The sequence below is a fragment of the Dermacentor variabilis genome, chromosome 6 (genome assembly GCF_050947875.1).
Source record: "Dermacentor variabilis isolate Ectoservices chromosome 6, ASM5094787v1, whole genome shotgun sequence".
Lineage (NCBI taxonomy): Eukaryota > Metazoa > Arthropoda > Arachnida > Ixodida > Ixodidae > Dermacentor > Dermacentor variabilis.
In genome coordinates this window covers 175034043-175054329 of record NC_134573.1, presented here as the reverse complement: position 1 = coordinate 175054329, position 20287 = coordinate 175034043, and the positions used below count along the sequence as shown (strand labels likewise).

Below are 20287 nucleotides of genomic sequence, written 5' to 3'. Positions count from 1 at the left end.
ACGGCTGTAATGCGCGTTTATGAACGTTTTACTTACCACTTCCAGGTGGCATGCAGCGTTTCTTCAGTTCATCGTTGGGTGACTCTGGAAAAACAAAGCGCAAGGTAATGTATTGGGCTGAATGTAACAGCCACAAGGTTTAGGCAACACCAGTAAACTCGCAGCAGTTTTCACCGTGCATATTCTTAAGACATTGCTATGAAGGCCAACAGGTTCCTAAGAGGGATTTATAGAGCAGCAATTAAAAGCAACTTACTTGCCAAGGACTGCGCTGCCATTTGTGGGTCATTACGTACTGCAAAGAAGAATACAGCAATAGATAATTGAAATGATTCAAACTAGCGTATATATGTAAGATTAAATGCGCCGCAGAGCAAAAACGGCTTTAAAATTGCTTCGTTAAGTGACAGCATGTTTTTTGTAGGTTTAGACAACGGTACCGTTTATTTGCCTGGGACAACCTTGCTTACCAATTCTTATCGTGAGGACAAACGATATAGCAGTCATGCATAACTTGTCCTTCGCAACGTCTTTTCATTTCCAGCCACTTCCAAGTGCTTTCTTTTTATATCTCCTGCTACAAATTTTCTTTCGTGATGTTATCGCAGGTACCAACGGCATGAAACTGAACTATTTTTCAAAGGAGTGCAACGAATCTATTTGCTGCAACGCACCTTCTGCACGGCGGAGGTTACGCAGCCTGGCGAACGGCTCGGCGTCGCACTGTCCCTCGTAGTCGTCGAGGTCGACATCGTAGGCGACGACGCAGGCCCGCGGGTAGTTGGCCAACGCGTGGCTCACCTTGCTGGAGAGCAGCGGGTCATCCTCGTGGCTCTCCACGCGGCCGTGCCCGAGCCGCAGCACGGACAGCGCGTCCAAGTTGGCCACCGTCGAGGGGCGCCACTCGCCACCCTTACACACCTGCGCGTCCGCGGGACAACGTAATTTATGGGCAACGAAGTTTGGCATTGTGGGAAACCAGCTTTATTTTCCAAGATCCCGAGCCACGACGACAAAGAAGACGTGTGGGTCATGGTGATGATAATGATGTGTACAGATGAGAAAGATTAGATGCAAACGTTGCGCGCAAACTAATTTCCCACTCTGAACGGAAGCGGCTAGCCTGACCGCAGAAAAGCATTACGAAGCGCGTTCGTTATATAAGGCTTCAAACGAGATACATGCACAATCTCCTTTTCGCTGCAAAGACAATAGGAGTGAGTACAGAGAGGTGATACGCGGTAACAGGGGAAGTTGAAGGATAAGAGCTGCATATATTAATGCTTGCGTTGGGGCTAGTTTGAATGACATAAGTAGAATACAATGCTCCAGGGTTCGGACAGACACACAACGTGAGTCTGTGCACAGAATATTAAGCGCTTCTATCAACTTCTATCAATTAATAGAAGCGCTTCATCTTCCGTGCTCGCGTTCACGCTTTGTGTCTATCCTGACTCTGCAGCGTTTTATTATAGTTATGCATATGTTGCGCTCATAATTTTGAGCATAATTGGTGCTTTGAATAAGGCTTGACTGAACCAAAGGAATCGAAGAGTCTTGGCTACCCTAAAGAACCATTTTTTTTTCGCGTTTTGCAGGTTTCGTTTAAGAAACGGGACGGGCGGCTCTTGCCCTGCATGTGTTGGGACAAATGTGCATGTGGACATTGTCAACGTGCCTGCATGTACGAGACGACGTCGCTGCCCGAGCAGGATCCGCGCATCTCCGTCGCGTCGCGGAACACCACGGCGCCCATGTTGATCGAGAAGCAGGTGGTGACGTACTGCCGCTGCTCCATCAGCAGGCTTGTCATCCACGAGAGCGCCTGACCGATGGGCACGCTGGGCGAAGGCTGTGCGCCCGTCGAGTAGAAGACCGACGAGTACGCGATGTGGCAGCTGTTGTAGCGGTTGCCGAAATGCGTCTCCAGGACAAGGTAGTCCAGGTGCCTGCAGACGGCGACGTAAAATTGGCCCCCGCGAACGGTACTCGTCCTGCTCGATTTACGATGACTCGCACCCATTTCGCTAGAGCCGATTTGTCATTCAATTATAGGACGAATTCAGCACTGTGTTCCCTGGCTTTTCCATAGTCGGAATTGTCGTTGGTGCCTCAGGTGCGACAGTTCCAGGTGAGCTACCCTACTAAACATGGAGCACACGTGGCGCTATGGCTTCCAAATATCATGGCACTTTCAAGCCCTCACACCTCAAATGCGCCGAAACATGAAGACAAGGTCTCGCACAGGGACTCTAAACTGACATGCTCTCACTTAACACTGCAAGCGCTTACCTGGCCGTCAATCAGTACTACAAAGGAAATTAGGACACTCGGCATCGGTAGTAGAACTGTGAATATCGATATGCAGAACACCGTAGCAGGTTCCGAGCCCGAATGCTTTAGTGAATAAGCGTGACGAATTTCCGTAGCGGTAAAATTAAAATGAAAAATTAAAACAACTAAACAGATAGAAAAAGGAAGAGAGAGCCATGGCTCAAAATCAACTGCAAATCGCGAAGTCTTGGGAAGCAGGGGTAATGCCTATAATTTAAAGGTAACTTTGAGCTAACTTATTGCTGCGAACTGGCAGGGAGGATTTAGAAGAAAAGTGCCAATAACATGTGTACCTTAGCGATGAAACCTGACGGGCATTTCAGGCCTGTACATATTATTAGCTACGAAGTAGGTGGCGATTTCTTCAGTCAGTAAGCTTGAGCCGCGGTGTCCCCAACTCACGGTGCAATAGCAGCGAGCCGGCCAACGACGAGGCCTGAAGGAATGTCCCAGTCACGAATATGCACGGCCGCCAGAAATTCCAGCTTCTCCGGCTTCAGGGCATTGTGCAGCTCCTGCGCGAAGAGTGCGTTGAGGTGGCGTTTATTGAGAGGGATTCGCTTAAGGCCATCCTGACATACCCCGCACAGACATTAATGAGCCTGGAACGCTTGGAAGAACTGAACAAAATAAGAATGGCACCGCTACACATTAGAAAACAGCTGACGTCAGAGTTACATCTGTTAAATCTTGAGCACAGTCTAAACCGGAATTCTGAGCAGGACTTGTAGCGTCCAAGCAGGTGCCACATTATTTGAAAGTGTGCTATCTGATGCAGTGCAGTTTCCGTTACGCTGGCTGGAACAGAATATGAAATTAGCGATACAGAGATACATCAAAACCTCAACACGCTTCGTCACTTAACTACTTGATTTTTCCCTTGTATTCCTGTGTCCGCTGTTTATTTTTTTTTACAAGTCAGCGCGCATAACATGGCCTCAAGACAGATTGAGCTTTGTGTGTTAATTTTGGACGTTAAATGACTACATAGCGCTAATTTTGCTACACAGAAACTTCATGTTTATAAAGACAACTCAATTATCAAAACACTCAGTAGAGTTGGACGAGAAGGGTAACGAAGGGTTCAGTTTTTCGTTTCCGACTGAATGTTGGCTTAGCAACCACATGAAGCCAACGCACAATGAAGGCAAGGAAGTCATAGGGGAAATTATCTGTGATTTTATTGATATGTAGAAATAATAGAAATGATATGGTAAAGGGAAATGAAAGTGCATTAAAAGAATGACCGCGCAAACACTCCGTATAGATGGTTAACCAGCGAAGCTGAAACGTGCGGCCCCTGTGTTTATCACTAGGTTAATCTCCACGGTTCATAAAACGACGGCTTGGTAGGCTGCCGCATCCTCGCTACGCAGTTGCTGCTTGTGCTCGGTTGCAAGAGCCTGTTCTTGTGTCCGGGCTGCAGCATCGGCACGGCGTAGACGAGCTCGTTCTTGGTTCTGTTCGCGGCGTTGCTTATCGAAAGCTACCTGCTCCTCAGGAGTATGTATGACGCGTGGCCCATCCATTTCGGAGCCGGAAAGAAAGTTGCGTTCGCGCTCGGCTGCGACGCAGAGCAATGACGTCACTACTGCACTACTGGTGCAGCCAATCGCGCGCGCCTCTATTTTTTTTTTCGCGCATGCGCATGGGGCTTCGCCGGAGGAGTTTTCGGCTTACAAACGACAGCTAGATGGACGGACTGAAGAATTGGCTAGCCGTATACAGCTTCGCTGTAAAGACAACTTGTCCTCATTTGTGCCCCCATTTTTCGCATTACGCGTGTGATACTCTACCAACTGAGCTACAGCCGATGGCATTTCTCCGATCTCATTTTTTGAAAGTGTCTGTATGTGTACACGATCTGACCGGGGGGATGTTCTTCCACGTCGCTTGTGGTCATGGCGGCGGACTTGGCTGGCACCAACGTCCAGATAGCGTGCATGTGGCATTACAGAAACGGCTTATTATGGCGGTGGTTTTCCATTATGACGCCTTAGGATGATGTCAGTGTATCGTTCACTGCCGCAGATGACTTGCTTCCATGGAGCAAGGAGTCGCGCGAGACGTCCTGCGTCCGTTCTGATTCACCAACGTGGCGCTTAGGATGACGTCAGTGCAAGCCATATATTCAGTGCGATAGCTTGCCTTGAATAGTGGGCCCAAGTCCGGCAGCTTGTCGGAGGCGGTGTCGATACCGAGCGCAGCAACGCCGTGAAATCCAGACGCCGGGGTCCACTTGACCAAAGCCGCGGCCAGGCGGCGCGCGTCGTCGGGTGCCCGATGCTGCTCCAGGTTGGCTACGGCCATCAGCGCCCGTTGCCGCGTTACCTCGACCAGCATTCGAAGCGCCACAAAGGTGGCAGCTGCGCGGACGAGCCGAACACATCTCTAACATGCAGGACTCATGAAAGTGGTTTCGACGACGTGATTTCTACGCAGGGACATTTGTAAAGTTTGGATACTTGAATTAACATGGCAAGCTGGGCGAGTTGGTTATTGAACCTGTTCCTGTGGGTGGGCAGCGCAACCAGGACGAAAGGCAAGAGGAAGTACACGAGAGGAAGTACAGCGCTCATATCGTGTACTTCCTCTTGTCTTTCGTCTGAGTTGCACTGCCCACCTATAGGAACATGGATATTTTATTTGTTGCAAAAGTACATAAGATTAAGCCAGATTCTCGTTGTCCAAGGGCATTGTTTCACTAAATCATAACATTTGTTAGTTTCGGTCTGAAATCTTGTTGCAAGTTTGTTTCCGTTTCTTTATTTTGAAATAAAGTAAGATCTTTATTTCTGCCCCAGTTAGAGTAGCCGGGAACAGAGAACGCAAAGCAAAAAGCTGCTATGGTGCATTTTGAAGATCGCCCTGCGGCCTGCGGCCGTATCTATGTGTGTTTACTTCGTAACGACTTCATGGTTTGCGTAAACACTGTTTCATTCCGTTATGAGATTTCGGCGCAGACAAGTTTGCCTGCGATCGATATATTATTCAACATAGCGGAATAATATTAAGTTAAGGATTACGATAACAAAATTAATTCATGCATTTATTCATGTTCCGTTAGCCAGAGTTTCATGTACTTCATAACCAGATTATGCGAGCGAAAAAAAAAAACTTGGTGCCCAGCGAGTTTTAAGTTTTGAGATGCTTGAGACCAACGTGAAGAGCCTAGAACGGAGTAAAACGAATTCTTACAGTTCACCGGCGTGAACTTTCCGGTCGTCGGGTTGAAGGCCACGTCCTTATAGACGATGTGCGTGCAGTGCTTGCGTGGGAACTGAATCGGGTTGTTCAGTGATCGAGACACCACACACAGCAGCGGGCGTGGTTCTGTGGGCTGGCCTGCAAAAGGCCAGCCGGATACCAGAGCTATACACATGATATCTTTCAGAGATATCATGTGACCCAAATTACACTCACTTGAACTTTCAAGCTTTTTCCGGCTCAGCCTACTTTTGTAAAATTCGGTAAGGTATTTTAAGGTCATGGTCTTTGTTTTGCATGACGTTACGCCAAAAAATTGGGCCGTCGTAAGTGTTTCCGTAAAGCAGTTAGGATGAACACACGCCCTAGTTTCTGTCCTGTGACAGGAATAATGATGTAAGAAAGCGCGAGAACCAGCGAAGTAAAGAAGGACCAGACAACCGTAAGTCCTTCCCTTCAGGAAGAGTGTGATACGAAGCTTCTTTACTTTAACGGCAGTCTTTAGAACGCGAGCCTTGTGATAACGGCATGGCAGCCTTTAAAATATGAGCTGTTATAACAGTTAAGCATGATTTACCGTTCAGGCTTCTAGAAATGCATGACCAGTCTGTTGGACTGCTGGGGAAAAATGGGATTAGCCGGACGGTGCTTGTCTATAGTGTGCACCTTGTATTTTGTATGTTTTAGCGCTATCTTACGTTAAGTTTTTGTAGACTCCTGTTATGAAATGCGATATGAATGTGAACGCAACCTGAAGTTGTCTTCATCTTTAGTTAAGACTTGAGATTGTGCACAAGCAGTTTTCAAAACAACGAAAATAATTGTCATTGAACTGGAAGCACGTTGTTATAGCTGGTGGGAAATAGGAGCAACCTTTCGTAGAGCGGCGCATAATGCCACTGCTGTACGTGTGATATTACGGCGAGACCACCATGAGGCCGAGAACACGTGGTCAAATAAATAAATAGTTATGTGCTAGGGTGCCACTCGGAGATGTTCAAGAGATGCTAAGCAGAGGTTCAGCCGCAACAAGTGCCTTCATTATGTGTCTTTCGGCTAATAAATTGGTGCAAGAATGCTCAGCATAAAATAACGTTTTCGTTCAAATGCGTTGAGCATATGAAGTGCGCCACTAAATAAGCCAGACGATACTTTCGATAAGAAGAGTGGAATAATTTTTACCCTTCTGTGTGCCAGGAGTCTTGTTCTGCCTGTCCGCTGGAAAAAAAGACAAGTTTTGCTTGCCGACTTCGAACTAAGACGAACTCATGCTGCGGAAGGTGAGCCTTACCGGCGTTGCGTCCGTCTGCCAGAGAGAAGCTTCCCGAGAAATTGGACCAGGCCCCTGAATCGAACGAACAACCTTGGCAACAGTGCTCAACAAACTGACACATGCTTAATCACTTTAGCTGCTATGACATTAATTGCGTTACATACGGGGAAGAAATCTTACAGGATAGAGTCTACAAAGAACAAGAACAAATCACTGTCGAGATGATCAGATGCATTGAGGTCACACATGAGGAATTCCTGCAAACGAACTCTATTGGTGAGTAAAGAGCAGACATGAAAAATCAGGAGTCGAATTCGCAAAGCTTATCGTTAGTAAGTCGTCTATGCCATTGGCCAGTCACTTTTGTTTGCAAGTTTTTCTTATGAAAAATATCTAGGGTAGCTATTTTTAGGGAAGGCACGTCCACGTGTGTTGTGCATGCTCGTGAAAAGTGTCGAATACTACCGTGTACGACCGGGTGGGCCGCCATGATCACGACGGTGCCGGCATTATTTGTTAACGTCAAAGCCTTTCAGCTTTTGCAGCTATGATGCTTGACAGAGCTTTATAGGACGTGAGAAAAGATGCTACGGGATTGTTGTCGAAACTTAGTTCCAAAGGCATACGAGTATATGCGACAAGCGTAGGATATTTATTGTAAATATAAAGATGATTCGCATTATAACATTGACAGGACCACTATTGACCTGACAAAGTTGCCTTTTGGAACCAGGTAACTTACGTATGCAGCAATTGCCACGCGTACCCATAAAGAGAGTGAATTGACCTTACTCATTCTGTGTAAAATTCCTCTGCTACATTTTTTTAATGCTTTAGCCAGACCACGTATTCACGACAAGCAGCGCAACGTTGGTTAGGGTCTCACCTGGCTGATGGACGTTGTGCATCGCGGGGTGGTCGTGACCTGTGGCAAAGGCGGCAAGAGATGCGATGCTCTCACTTAAAGTTTGTTACTGCACAAATTTATACCGCGTACCGGCGCCAACACTTGGTAACTGTAGACTAGCGCTCTGCAGCAGATGGTACGCCTCCCTAGTGTTGTTGCTTGCCACAGTGCATCACTGGTGCTGAGAAAATAAATAAATAAATAAATAAATAAATAAATAAATAAATAAATAAATAAATAGGAATAGAAAAAATCTGTGGTTAGAACGCTAGTTCAAGCAGAGATTAAAGGTTAAAGTGAAGATTGGTTGTCAGAAAACCGTGAGGAAAAGATTGCCGCACCAAGGATACTTTGAAACCACATTAATTTATTAGCCAGAAAGTCTGGAACAATACAACATAACCTAGACAAAGATTTAAACAAACTGGAAGGGGACTCGGCAATAAATTACATCCGAAAGAAAAATGACAGTCAAATTATTTCAATGACAATTACCATGGGGATTCTGAGAAAAAAAAGTGCGTGAGCGAGAACCAGACGGAAAAGGAGCTAGTGCTGAGAAGTTTCAGCGGAAATAATGTTGAAAAGAAAATTACTAAGCGCCCAGTCACAGGGTTAGACGAGGTTCCCATGAGGCTGATTAATGAGGTAGGACTACAAGTATGGAAGCTGTGTTGAAAGCAGTAGAAAAGAAAAGCTTACAAGACTGGCGAACGCGAGACAGTGGGCGGGAAAGTAGAATGAATTTAATTTGTAAAGGTAAGGGGGAAAAGATAAAATTCAGTCATAAAGACCATTGACCATTACATCGGTGATAAACAGGTTAGTAGCAACGCAGGCAATTAAGTTAAAGCTGCAAACATGGCACGGGAATAATGGCACATTGGGAAAACTTCAGAATGACATGAGAATCGGGAAAACTTCAGAATGGCATCAGAATCGGTAGAAGACTGGATAATAACTTATTTGTTCTCGCTCGCTGTATTCAAATATAAGAAAGGAGAACGTTATATATGTTTTTTAGACATTACCGGAGCGTATGATAACGTTAACAGTAACATTTTGTGGCATATTCTACAAGGAGAAGGCTTAGGCAAGGACTATGTACAACTTTTAAAGGAGGTTTACCTAGAATATACCGTTTGCTTTGAATGGGACGGGATGAGAAGCGAGGATAAAGTTGATATCTCCAAAGGACTGAGACACGGGTGCCCTTAATACGCGCTGTTGTTTATAATGTACATAGTAAGGATGGAAAGGGCGCTAGAAGCAATCAATAATGGGTTTAATCTCTCGTACAAACAGGTGGGCACAATAGTAAAGCAGCAGTTGCAAGGTTCGTTTTATACGGACAACATTGTGTTGCTTGCTACCAGGCAAAGCGTCTGGCTAATATCTGCGGAGAGGGAGGTGAGAATTTAGCTTTGAAATTGTGCGTTAAAGAACCTTGTCTTATGATATTCAATGAAAACAGTGAACAGACAGCGTCAACACAGGTCCAGAAAATATCTCGAGTAAAACAATACAAATACCGTGGTGTATGGATAAATGAGGGCAATGGATATATAGAAACACAGGAAAAAAATCAATAATAGCAAAAGGGAAGAGAATGCGGCCATAATGGAACACAGAGCACTATGGGGATACAACAGGCACGAGGTGCTCCAGGGTATGTGGCAAGTTTGTAATGGTTCCAGAACTTACATTTGGAAATGCGGTTGTTTGATCGAAATCAGAGGTACAATCAGAACTCGATGGCAACCAAAGATCAGTGGGAAACGTCGCATTGGTCGCTCACGGGAGGACACAAGCGAAGCCGTACAGGGTAATATGGGCTGGACAAGTTTTGAAGTGAGGGAAGCTCGGAGTAAAATTGATTTCGCAGAATACGAAAGAAAGTAACTGGGTTGCGAGAGTGTTCAAGTATTTGTAAAGAAAATGTATTGATTCACAATAGAGGAAAAGAACTAGGAATCTTACCAGCAAGTATGTGACCGATATATTAAGCAACATGGTAACAAAGAACGTTAAACTCAAAGTCAGAGAGGCTGGTACTATTTCCTGGGTGGCGGCAATGGAAAGAAACCTGCTATGAGCAACTACCTAAGAGGTAGAAACAAATCAGGAAAAAACTATTTGTGATAACTAAAATTGAAGATCTTTACTGTTCGAAGCGAGATCAAGGTGCCTTAGAACGCGTAGTAATAAAGCGAGTTATACCAAGGAAGAAGTATGTGCTTGCTGCTGTAAAGTTAGGGAAACGACGGAACATATTTTATTAGAATGTGAAAATATCTACCCGGGTATCGGTTAAGGCTCCTCTGGCCTCCTTGAATCCATTAAGTTCAGGGATAGTATGGGCAAAGCAAAAATTCACGCAACAGAGATTAGTAAAAGGCGATTGGAGGTTTGGTGGCAGAAAAGTAGGGAGATAAAAAACAACGCAGGCGTTGAAAACCAAAGTTCTCAATAATGTTAAAGAAAGTTTGATGCTAGGAATTTTCTGCCTGTGCAAAAAATAATAAAAGAAAGACAGATCGGTAAGACATTGGACGATATAGAAAGAGCCTGGCGGTGAAACTCACCGCTCCGTTTAAAAGGGGACACTTATAGCATCCATCCACCCGTCCATCCATCCATCTACCCATCCACCTATCCACCGATCCACCCATCCACCTATCCACCCATCCACTTCTCGTGCCTTCAGGACTAATTGTTTCAGTCAGCGAAGCTGTCTATTTTCCCATTTTTCCATTAATCTTCACAGTGATTGACGCACTATTCATTCGGAGCAAAATTTTGTCAACTCACGTGCGGCTGTAGACAGTCCGCGCCGCTGCTCGTCCTTGGGGACGCCGAACAGGACCACCAGCGCCATGAACACGGCGCCCGCGATGACCGCGAACAGCCGGCACGAAAGCAGGCCGGACTGCCTGCGAACCCCGCCGGCCTGCTTAAGGACGACCTGCCCTCGTAGTGGACCAAACTTTCATCCCTTTCGGCAAGTTCACGTAGAACTGGTGGGTAAGTGGGAGTAAGCTGGAGGGTAAGCTATAACATACTTTTAACTAAGCTACAAGCGCTGGGAATTACCGGTCCAGTACTAGAACTCCTAAAAAGCTACCTATATGGTAGAGAACAAAGTATTTTTTTGGAGGTGCTTATTCTGATACTCAAATAAAATTAAATAAAATCAAATCTTTATTTCCAACATATACATTACAAATGGAGGACAACGGAAAAAAAGCTGCCAGTAGGAGGCTTGACGAGACCGCAGCCCCACGTAATGAGCGGCGTTTGGGCATCAGCAATGAAAAACAGTCAATAAACAAATGTAAACACTTGATCAGTGCAGAACAAAAGTAAAACACAATGGTTCGTAAACATTGAAACAAATAAAGAAATAAATAAATGCCAGGATAAGTAAATCAGTTTTCTTCTTCTGCAAACATAGATCTAAGTTTAGCAGTGGAACAAATAAATAAGTCAAAATTAGTACACTGATAATAGTTTAACAGTGATGGCAAAGAATAACATAGACGTTCCATGCCAGAGGTCAAGCGGGGTACAATAACGTTCCAATATTCTCCATGTCTGGTAGCATAATAGTGCTTATTTTTTCTAATTGTGCCAGTTTACCTAGGTTAGGTATGTTATATTTCACTTCATATTTAAATCTAGTACTTAAACGATAAAGGTATAATTTATAAGCCGTGATAATATGCGCTCTATGGAAAAAACCTGCAGTTGTTGCATTAAAATCAGCATTGTACACGTGGCGTAGGTATCGTTTCTGCACAACGTAAGTTTTTTGTAGGTTCGAAAATGTAGTTGTACCCCATACAAGTTGGCGGTAGTTAGCATGTGAATAGAAAAGAGAATTATAAATAAGTATTTATAAGTTTTGCAGAAAGAATGCATCTGAGACGACCAATTATTCCAGTTATTAGAGCAAGGTTTGCTACTAGTGAGTTCACATGGGATTCCCAGGACATGTGTGCAGTCAATGTCACACCGAGGCATTTAATATAGTCAACAATATCTGCAGGATGAGAGTTTAAAATAATATCGGCATGAGGAGGGACTGGCTTATTTTTGGCCCGAAAGGTCACTGCTTTTGTTTTATTTTTGTTAATCTCCATAGAGTTATAGGACGATCAATGTTGTAGCTGAACTATAGTATCATTACAATTAGAGATAAAGTGATCGACGTTACCACCAGAAAAATATATGGTAGGGTCATCTGCATATATAATAAATTTTGCATTCTCAATAATATTAACAATATCATTTATGTATATATGTTAAATAGCAAGGGCCCCAATATGCTGCCTTCTGGGACACTATACTGCAGTGGAAGAACTTGTGATCGTGAGTTATTGATTTGGACAACTTGTCGCCGATGGGATAAATATGACCGCAGTAAATGTAACCCACACCCACGCATACCATGAATATACAACTTATCCAGCAAAACTTCATGATTCACCAAGTCAAAAGCCTTGGAGAAGTCGACAAATAAGCCAATCACTATTTACTTGCTTTCAAATTGTGTTAAAATATATTCCTTTTGGTGAGGCAAGGCTAGTTCTGTTGACATGTTCTTCCGGAACCCAAATTCGTGCGGTGTAAATACATTAGAGCTTTCAACGAAGTTCAAGACCCTACAGTGAATTATTTTCTCGAGAGCCTTAGAAAAAATTGGCAAGATAGATACTGGTCGGTAATTACCCAAGTCATTCCGATTTCCTTTTTTAAAGAGCACTACTACTTTGGCAATTTGCATTTTTATTGGAAATCTTGATGTAGCCAGACAGGTATTAAATATATTTGCAAGAACTGGGGCAATTACGTCTACGACATATTTGACAGGTTTTACTTGAATTTCGTCCATATCTCTACTGCTGCTGTTGTTTAAATTTGTGATTATTGAAATAACTTCGTGTACTGTGACTGGCTGCAGAAATAAAGACTTAAATAAATAAAGAATGGTAAGTTTGGATATGCAGCTACGACCACTACCGCGACGTAGTAGTGTATTTAATTTGTCCCAAAGTAGCTCATGTTCCCATATTGACATGCATCTGGGGAACTACCCGATGTACTCACGTTTGTATAGAAAGCATTGAAAGCATCAACCAGATCCACCCCATGCAAATCGTTACCTTTAATGGTAAGTTTGGATATGCAGCTACGACCACTACCGCGACGTAGTAGTGTATTTAATTTGTCCCAAAGTAGTTCGCTCGACACTTAGGTGACATCAATGAAACAGGAGAAGTACTTTTTACGTGCAATGCGCAATTTTTTGGTTAGCTTGTTCCGATATTGTCTGAAAATTGTCAAGTCATCAGGATTACGAGTGTTGAGAAATTGTCTGTAGAGCCTATCTTTTGTTTTCATTTGTTGATAGAGGTTGCGTGTTACCCACGGTTTCCGAATTTTTCTATTTCTTTGGCGTCTTTTAACAGGAAAGTGAACTTCGTAAAAACCTTTAAAGACATCTAAAAATGCATTGTAGGCGTTGTCAGCATCGCCCGAATTGAGCACCTTGCACCAGTTTACTTGAAGCAGCTAATTTCTGAACGCGTTAAGAGCTGTGTCAGTTATTGGCTGGGGAAAGGTTTCAGCAGGCGGATGTTTAGGAATGCCGGCATCATTTAGGCAAAAAAAAACAAAAAACAAAGAACTGGAAGATGGTCTCTAATAGAGCATGATAAGGCACCAGCTTTTACCTCTAGCAACGAAAAATTTGCTATATATATATATCCAATACTGACCGGCATTCAGTTATTCTTGTTGGTACATTGACAACATGATCAAACCCATTTGACAGTAGAATATTTTCAAAATTTGTACTGACAGGAGTATTGATTCCCACATCAATGTTGTAATCACCTGCGGCAACCAACATGCACCTGCTTTCCACAACAAACGAAAGAAATCTTTCATAAAATTCGAGAAATGTTTGGATATGCCCACTCGGCGGTCGATAACAGACAGAATATGATACTTTAGCGACACATAAAGATAACACTTCGTAATCGGGCGTCACAATACTGACAGCATCTACTAATTCGCAGTTCATTTGTTCTAAAGTTATAAGTGCAACACTAAAGTTATTAACCAAGTGTGCCACAAGGATACATACTAGGTCCCTTATTATTCACTATTTATATTAATAATTTACCCACTTGCCTTAAGTCGGAACATTGTGTACTATACGCAGACGATACTACTATCTCGTTGCGTAACAATTCTTTAACAATATTAATCCTTAAACTAAACAATGAGCTTGACCATATTGCTGCTTGGTGTTCGTCCAACCAATTAATTATCAATCCTTCAAAAACTCAATTCATGATTTTCCGATCTAACCAAAGAATACTACCTGTATTACCTGAGATAACTCTAGATGGTCATCACATTCCCGTCTTCGACTGTGTATCATTTTCGGGCATCAAATTAGATTCTAACCTTAAGTTTTCTCAACACATTTGCTTCATTAAGCAAAAGTGTACCTCTGGTATTAGAGCATTAATCAAATCAAGACCATAGTTCTCTAAAGACGCATTATTAGCATTATACTTTGCCTTCATTCACAGTGACATTAATTAGGGCATTGTTTCCTGGGGAAACACACATAACTGTCATATCTGATCTATTCAGCACTTACAAAACCAAGCAATACGCATTATCACTAACAGTGGGTTTTTCACGAGTGTTACTCCTCTACTTCGTGAAAACAACATCCTTGTCGTAACGCACTTGTTCAAATATGTAATAATTATGTTTTATAAATTACTTACTAAACAGCTCTCATACCAATTCATTGATTCCAGGCACCTCATCAATAACAATAATACCAGGTTTGCACATAACTAATTTTCTACTACCTATGGCTCATTCTAACTATGGAAAAATGGCATCATCATTCGCTGCTATAAAAATGTGGAATGGTTTACCCGTTAGCATTAAATCTTCATCCTTTCATACATTTAGTCATGCTTTTAAGCTGTTTTATATGTATAACTAAGTTTCCGTCATTCATTACACTATATTTGTCATTTGTATGTATCGACAGTTTTTTTATGCACTACAGGCTTATATAAATAGAATTTGTTTTCATTTACATTATTTTTTTATGTTGTGTTTTCGCGATTGTGTTCGTTTGTTTTAGTTAGCTTGCTCTTTAATACATCTCTACATTGTTATTATTAACTGAGGGTCCCGTTGCAGTCTTTTACTTTGGGACCTTCATCTGTATATTGTATCTTTCCAATGCATTGTACTTAAAGAATAATAAACTGAAACCGAAAGGTTAGGGAAGTGAATTGACGAGAAACGTGATTCCAAGTCGCTTTGCTAAGACTTTATTTTTTTCTTCTCTGTGTCTGTGCTGAATGAATTTGATTAAAGAAAACGCATTTTAACAAAACGTGTCATTGGACGTAAATGAAAGCGCTTGAATTTCTGAACGCGGCAGGACAACGCGCTTCCTTGTAGCTTCTGTGATCAACGTGACTATAAGAATTCGTTCGTGGGTTGGTTGGCACATTGGTCTTGAAAACTAAGTTCGTGCAGCGGAAATGTACAGCTTTGCCTGGCCTGTCTACATTGTTTGTGGTCCTTTATGTCCTGTCCATTTGCACTGCACGAACTTGGTTTCAAAGATCAATTTGAAATTGCTTACTTGTGGCTGCACCTCATTCTTGAAATCAAACTATACAATCACGCTGGAATTCAATAATAACTGATTATATTTATGCTTCAAAATGTGCACATCAGTGGTAGCCCAAGTAAAAATAAATTACCTTTCATACGAATTGAGCATAGACCCATACCACACGTACGATTGATATTTGAAGCTGAGTACTCAGAAACAACGCCGTCGCGGCAGTGAATCTAAAGTAAATGTGAGCTAAGAAACCGCAATTACTTAATCACAGCGGCGGGCACAACCAGTCTGCAGACGCCGCTGTCACCTGTGATAATCAGTGCGATGCGCCATTTACTAGTTTCATGAACAATGTGAAGTTTCCGAAATACGTCGTGCTGTGACGGTGTCTCAATTTCTCTGTCGTAAATGAGTACCGTGGAAACAACAATCGCATGTTGTTTATGTTGTTTAGATTTTATCAGCGCAGCGCGAGGCGACCTTGTACACAAACACGGCAAAATGCTACGTACATTTCAAAGTTTCTTTGCAATAACGCGCCGAAGCACTCGAAGGCTTGCGAGCCCACTATGCAGTTAGTAGGCGTACTGAACAAAGGTGTAAGCCGTTGGGGGCACTTTACGGATATGCTAGCTTGCCGCAGTTCTCACAGAGCATAAGTGAAGGGATAAGCGGTGTCTATGGAACGAAAGCGAAGAGTGCTTGAAGCGAGAACGTTTGAAAGCTGCGTATTTGCGAAGTGCCAGCAGCGTTTTTACTTACCCGTCATCATCTGCCTCTTCTAAATAAGAAAAGAAAGAAAGCGCCGGTGAGTGGATGCGGATGCCCCTCGGGCAACATTTCCCCAGAATACGGTCTGCTTTAGTTAAATTATTCATGCGGCGAAGAACCCCTCAGATGGAATTGCTGACGAAGTTTGTGGGAAAGGCATTCCCGCTAAGCTTGGTGCAGTGAATATTTGCTTTGAATACTCTTAGTCAGAACTTCGAAGACATGCATCATTACACAGGCGCAGGTAAATACGAAAACTATCAAATGACCGAAATGTCTCGGTGGTTACCGCGCTGATGTCGCATATACTGCAGGAACTCCCGCGCGCTCTACAGCATAAAGCAGGCGGCACATAACTTAACCCGACCTGCAGTTTGACGCTCCGTTAGCGATACCAAAAACGTCATCCAATAGCTTAAAGATAGGCTCCAGCAAAGTCAAACAGCCCGATCGCCTTACTCTTTCCGCGAACGTAACGTCCTGTCGGAGTTCCCGCCTTACCATGAATGTCTTCCTAACGCTACCCAATCGATAATGACAACGCACAGCTTTTAGACGCCGATTTAGAGAGGCAGATGTCAAGCCTTTACACACTTTTTTAAACATCATAGTGCATCACAGACTCCGATAGCCAATATTTCTCGAAATGGGAAGTGCGCAAGTGCAAGCAAGGGGACCTGTTCATGTTGTGTCAATTTAATATAATTGTTGCTTCTTGTTCGTTGCAGTACGATTCTTAGCCGCCGCGCTGACTGTGGCAAGTGACTCGGGCAACAGCGTGAGCACGCTCTCGCCTTGTCTGTCGGTTCGGGACAAAGCAGGAACGCAATCGTACTAGCGCTAGCCAAAAAAAGCAGAAGAGTCTCAGCACGTACGTTTTTCGACGGGGCTGTCCTGGCACTGTTCGGCGCCGTCCGCCATGCTGCCCCCGGTGTCTTCCTCAGGCTCGGTTCCAAGCCTCGCGCCCCGCCCGCGCTCCCGGAGACACGTGCGGCTGGGCCACGCGCCCGGCAGCCACCTTGGGTGCGGGCGCCGCCAGCGGGTACGTGTTGCAAATGTGAGGACGAAAAAGGCGGCCGATTAATGCAGGCAGACTCGCATAATAACACATTGGCAAGCTCCTCACATGTCCAATAATCGCAACTTCGTCGACTTGGCCTTCGGTGTGACGTTCCCGTTCGTCTCGGGACCGTGATACCTGGGTACAGTCACTGTAATTTGCTACCGTCCTTTGTTTTTGTTGCCTAAACACGTGGCTCGTGCCCACGAGAGAGGCGACGACGATAATGATGATGATGATGATGATGATGATGATGATTTTCATATTGTGACACACAGCCACAACGGGAGGATCGGCGAAGAAGCGGGTGGCACATTTAAAAAACGATAAGAATAAATGAAGGAATACAAAGCAATATAAGAGTAAGGGAATAAAAACAGAGGAGGAATCATACAGGATCGATCGAAGATGAATGAAATAGTAGTCGAAATTTGCAGGAGGAAACTTCAAGAAAAAAGAAGAAAGATAATATCTAATTAACACACCAATCTTCTTGTGTTGCAAATGAAATTGCGTATGGTAAGGAAAACATGCCTGTAGCTGAAGCCTAGAGCCAAGGCTCCGCAAAAAGACGAATTGTGAAAGTCAACGGAAGGCCGAATCGGTGAAATGGGGCCTCGAGACGTATTTTTCTACGTAGCGAAACTCGACGAGTCAACAAAAAAGCAATGATCGATTGCCTACGGTTCATTACAGAAGTGACAAAGAGGGTACTGCGCCAGACCAGCCTTGTGCAAATAAACAATTAATGCGGCATCACGCACTCACTTAGGTCTTGCTTTTGAATTTCTTCTTTCTTTTCTTTAATGCAGGTTCTTGCAATGCCTCGACGGGGCGGCCGGAAGAGGGACCTGCGGCGGGAGGCCTAACGGCCGAGGCACGAAGCGCCGCGGAAGGAAAGTGCGGCTTCTGCCGACGGAGACCGAACGAATGCTGGCGCTTATTTCCAAAGAGGGGTGAGGGAAAACAACGCAGTACACATACAAGGTTGGACGCCGCGGGGCGCTAACTGAAACTGAGTAGCTAACGCAAGTGCTGTTACCAAAAACACCAGAACTTCTTTGTAAATAAGGGTGCGTACCGTGACACTCTTTTTTGTCTGCTGCTGAACTCTCTGGACAGAAAAAAAAAGACCAAATGTTTGATTGAATGGCCTGAGGAAACTCCCCTAGCGTGCAGCATCACAATGACCAAGAGGAAAAATAGGCAACGAAAGAGATATGAATGAGAAGTGACGATGCCATAGGCGCTTTTGAATGTCAGCGATTGGATATACATAACAGCGATCAGCGATTGTATATATATATATATATATATATATATATATATATATATATATATATATATGCATGTACGAAGTTTCCAGTAACTGCACTGAGCACATATGGCACCGACACACTCGTGCGCTGCTTGTGAGTGTGGATCAGTCCGTCCATGGCATTGCAGCCAACAACGGCCGTCCTAGTTCCTTTTAATTTCTGCCTGAACTTGCGCATCTTCAAGGGTGTTTTATTTACGACTTTTTTTCTTAACATGCAAGTATTTTTTGCTCATAGTGCGGCGACGTACCGTCATGCCTCTAGAGAACAGCCGCCACAGTTATTCGGTGAGAAATGAACAAAAAGGTGTGCCACAGAGGCAGATACAAATCAGGAATGCCTTTTTATTTTGTGGCACATCGCAACTGAAGAAGCAGCAATTGAAGTGGGAGGTAAGGCACCAATGTAAACAGTAGGTAAGCTCTCTTAAGTAACAAAGGACCTAATAAAAAATGACAAAGAATGGAGCCCAACTCAAGAGATCAGATAGAATTCGGGGAACTCTCAAAACTGATCAAAAAGAAGAAAATAAGGGATATTCGAAATTATAACGGGGGAAAGACTGAGGAAGCAGTAAAAAATAGACGCAGCATGAAATCTGTCAGAAGAAAACTCGGCATAGGACAAGCCAAGATGTATGCACTGAAAGATAAGTAGGGTAATATCATCAGCAATCCAGAAGGTATAGTAAAAGCAGTGGAAGAATTTTATATTGACCTGTACCCAGGGAAGTCACCATACCTCCATTCGAAGTAGTAATGAACAGGTTACAGAGGCTCCTCCTATACCTAGCGATGAAGTTAGAAGGGCCTTGCAAGACCTGAAACGGGGAAAAGCATCAGGAGAAGATGGAATAACAGTCGATTTAATCAAAGATGGAAAAGACATAATGCTTGAAAAACTGGCGGCCCTTTATGCGGACTATCCATCGACATTAAGGGTCCCAGAGAACTGGAACAATGCCAACTCTATACCAATCCACAAAAAGGGATACGTTAGATAATTGAAAAATTATAGGCCCATTATCTTACTTCCAGTATTATATAAAATATTCACCAATGTAATTTCCCGTAGAATAAGGACCACACTGGACTTTAGTCAGCCAAGGGGACAGGCTGGCCTCAGGAAGGGATATTCTACAATAGCTCACATCCATGTCCTCAATCAAGTAATCAAGAAATCTGCAGACTACGATCAGCCTGTATATATGGCTTTCATAGGTTACGAAAAGGCATTTGATTCAGTAGAGATACTAGCAGTCATAGAGGCATTACGTAATCAAGGAGTACAGACTGTTTACGTAAATATCCTAGAAAATATCTACAAAGATTCCACAGCTAGCTTAATTCTTCACAAGAAAAGTAGGAAGATACCTATAAAGAAAGGGGTCAGACAAGGAGACACAATCTTTCCAATGCTATGCACTGCGTGCCTGGAAGAAATATTCATGCTATTAAAGTGGGAAGGCTCAGAAGTAAGGGTCGACGACGAATACCTCAGCAAACTTTGGTTTGCTGATGACATTATCCTGTTCGGCAACTCTGGGGACGATCTACAACAAATGATTGAGGACCTTAACAGAGAGTGTAAGAGTGGGATTGAAGAATAATATGCAGAAGACAAAGATAGTGATCAACAGCTGGGCAAGGGAACAAAAGTTCAGGATCGCCAGTCGGCCTCTAGAGTTTGTGAAGGAGTACGTTTACCTTTGTCAATTACTCACAGGGGACTCTGATCT

At 43.6% G+C, this 20287-nt stretch overlaps 1 protein-coding gene across 3 annotated transcripts in view; it reads right to left on the bottom strand.

The window, feature by feature from the left end:
* The window catches only part of LOC142585834 (uncharacterized), a 57075-nt gene extending 39938 nt beyond the window's left edge, over positions 1–17137 (bottom strand). For 2 of the 3 annotated variants that reach the window (XM_075696863.1, XM_075696865.1), the window contains exons 1-13: positions 17046–17137; positions 16162–16180; positions 10533–10654; positions 7701–7739; positions 6833–6886; positions 6724–6759; positions 5533–5679; positions 4483–4700; positions 2737–2849; positions 1679–1949; positions 675–921; positions 257–295; positions 37–84 (exon numbers count right to left, since the gene is read on the bottom strand). In XM_075696863.1, coding sequence (XP_075552978.1) covers positions 37–84; positions 257–295; positions 675–921; positions 1679–1949; positions 2737–2849; positions 4483–4700; positions 5533–5679; positions 6724–6759; positions 6833–6886; positions 7701–7739; positions 10533–10654; positions 16162–16180; positions 17046–17091 — 1399 coding nt within the window. In that variant the 5' untranslated portion in view covers positions 17092–17137. The remainder of the gene's footprint in view (positions 1–36; positions 85–256; positions 296–674; positions 922–1678; positions 1950–2736; positions 2850–4482; positions 4701–5532; positions 5680–6723; positions 6760–6832; positions 6887–7700; positions 7740–10532; positions 10655–16161; positions 16181–17045) is intronic. The other variant, XM_075696864.1, reaches the window with a different exon arrangement.
* Between the last annotated feature and the right edge of the window lie 3150 nt (positions 17138–20287).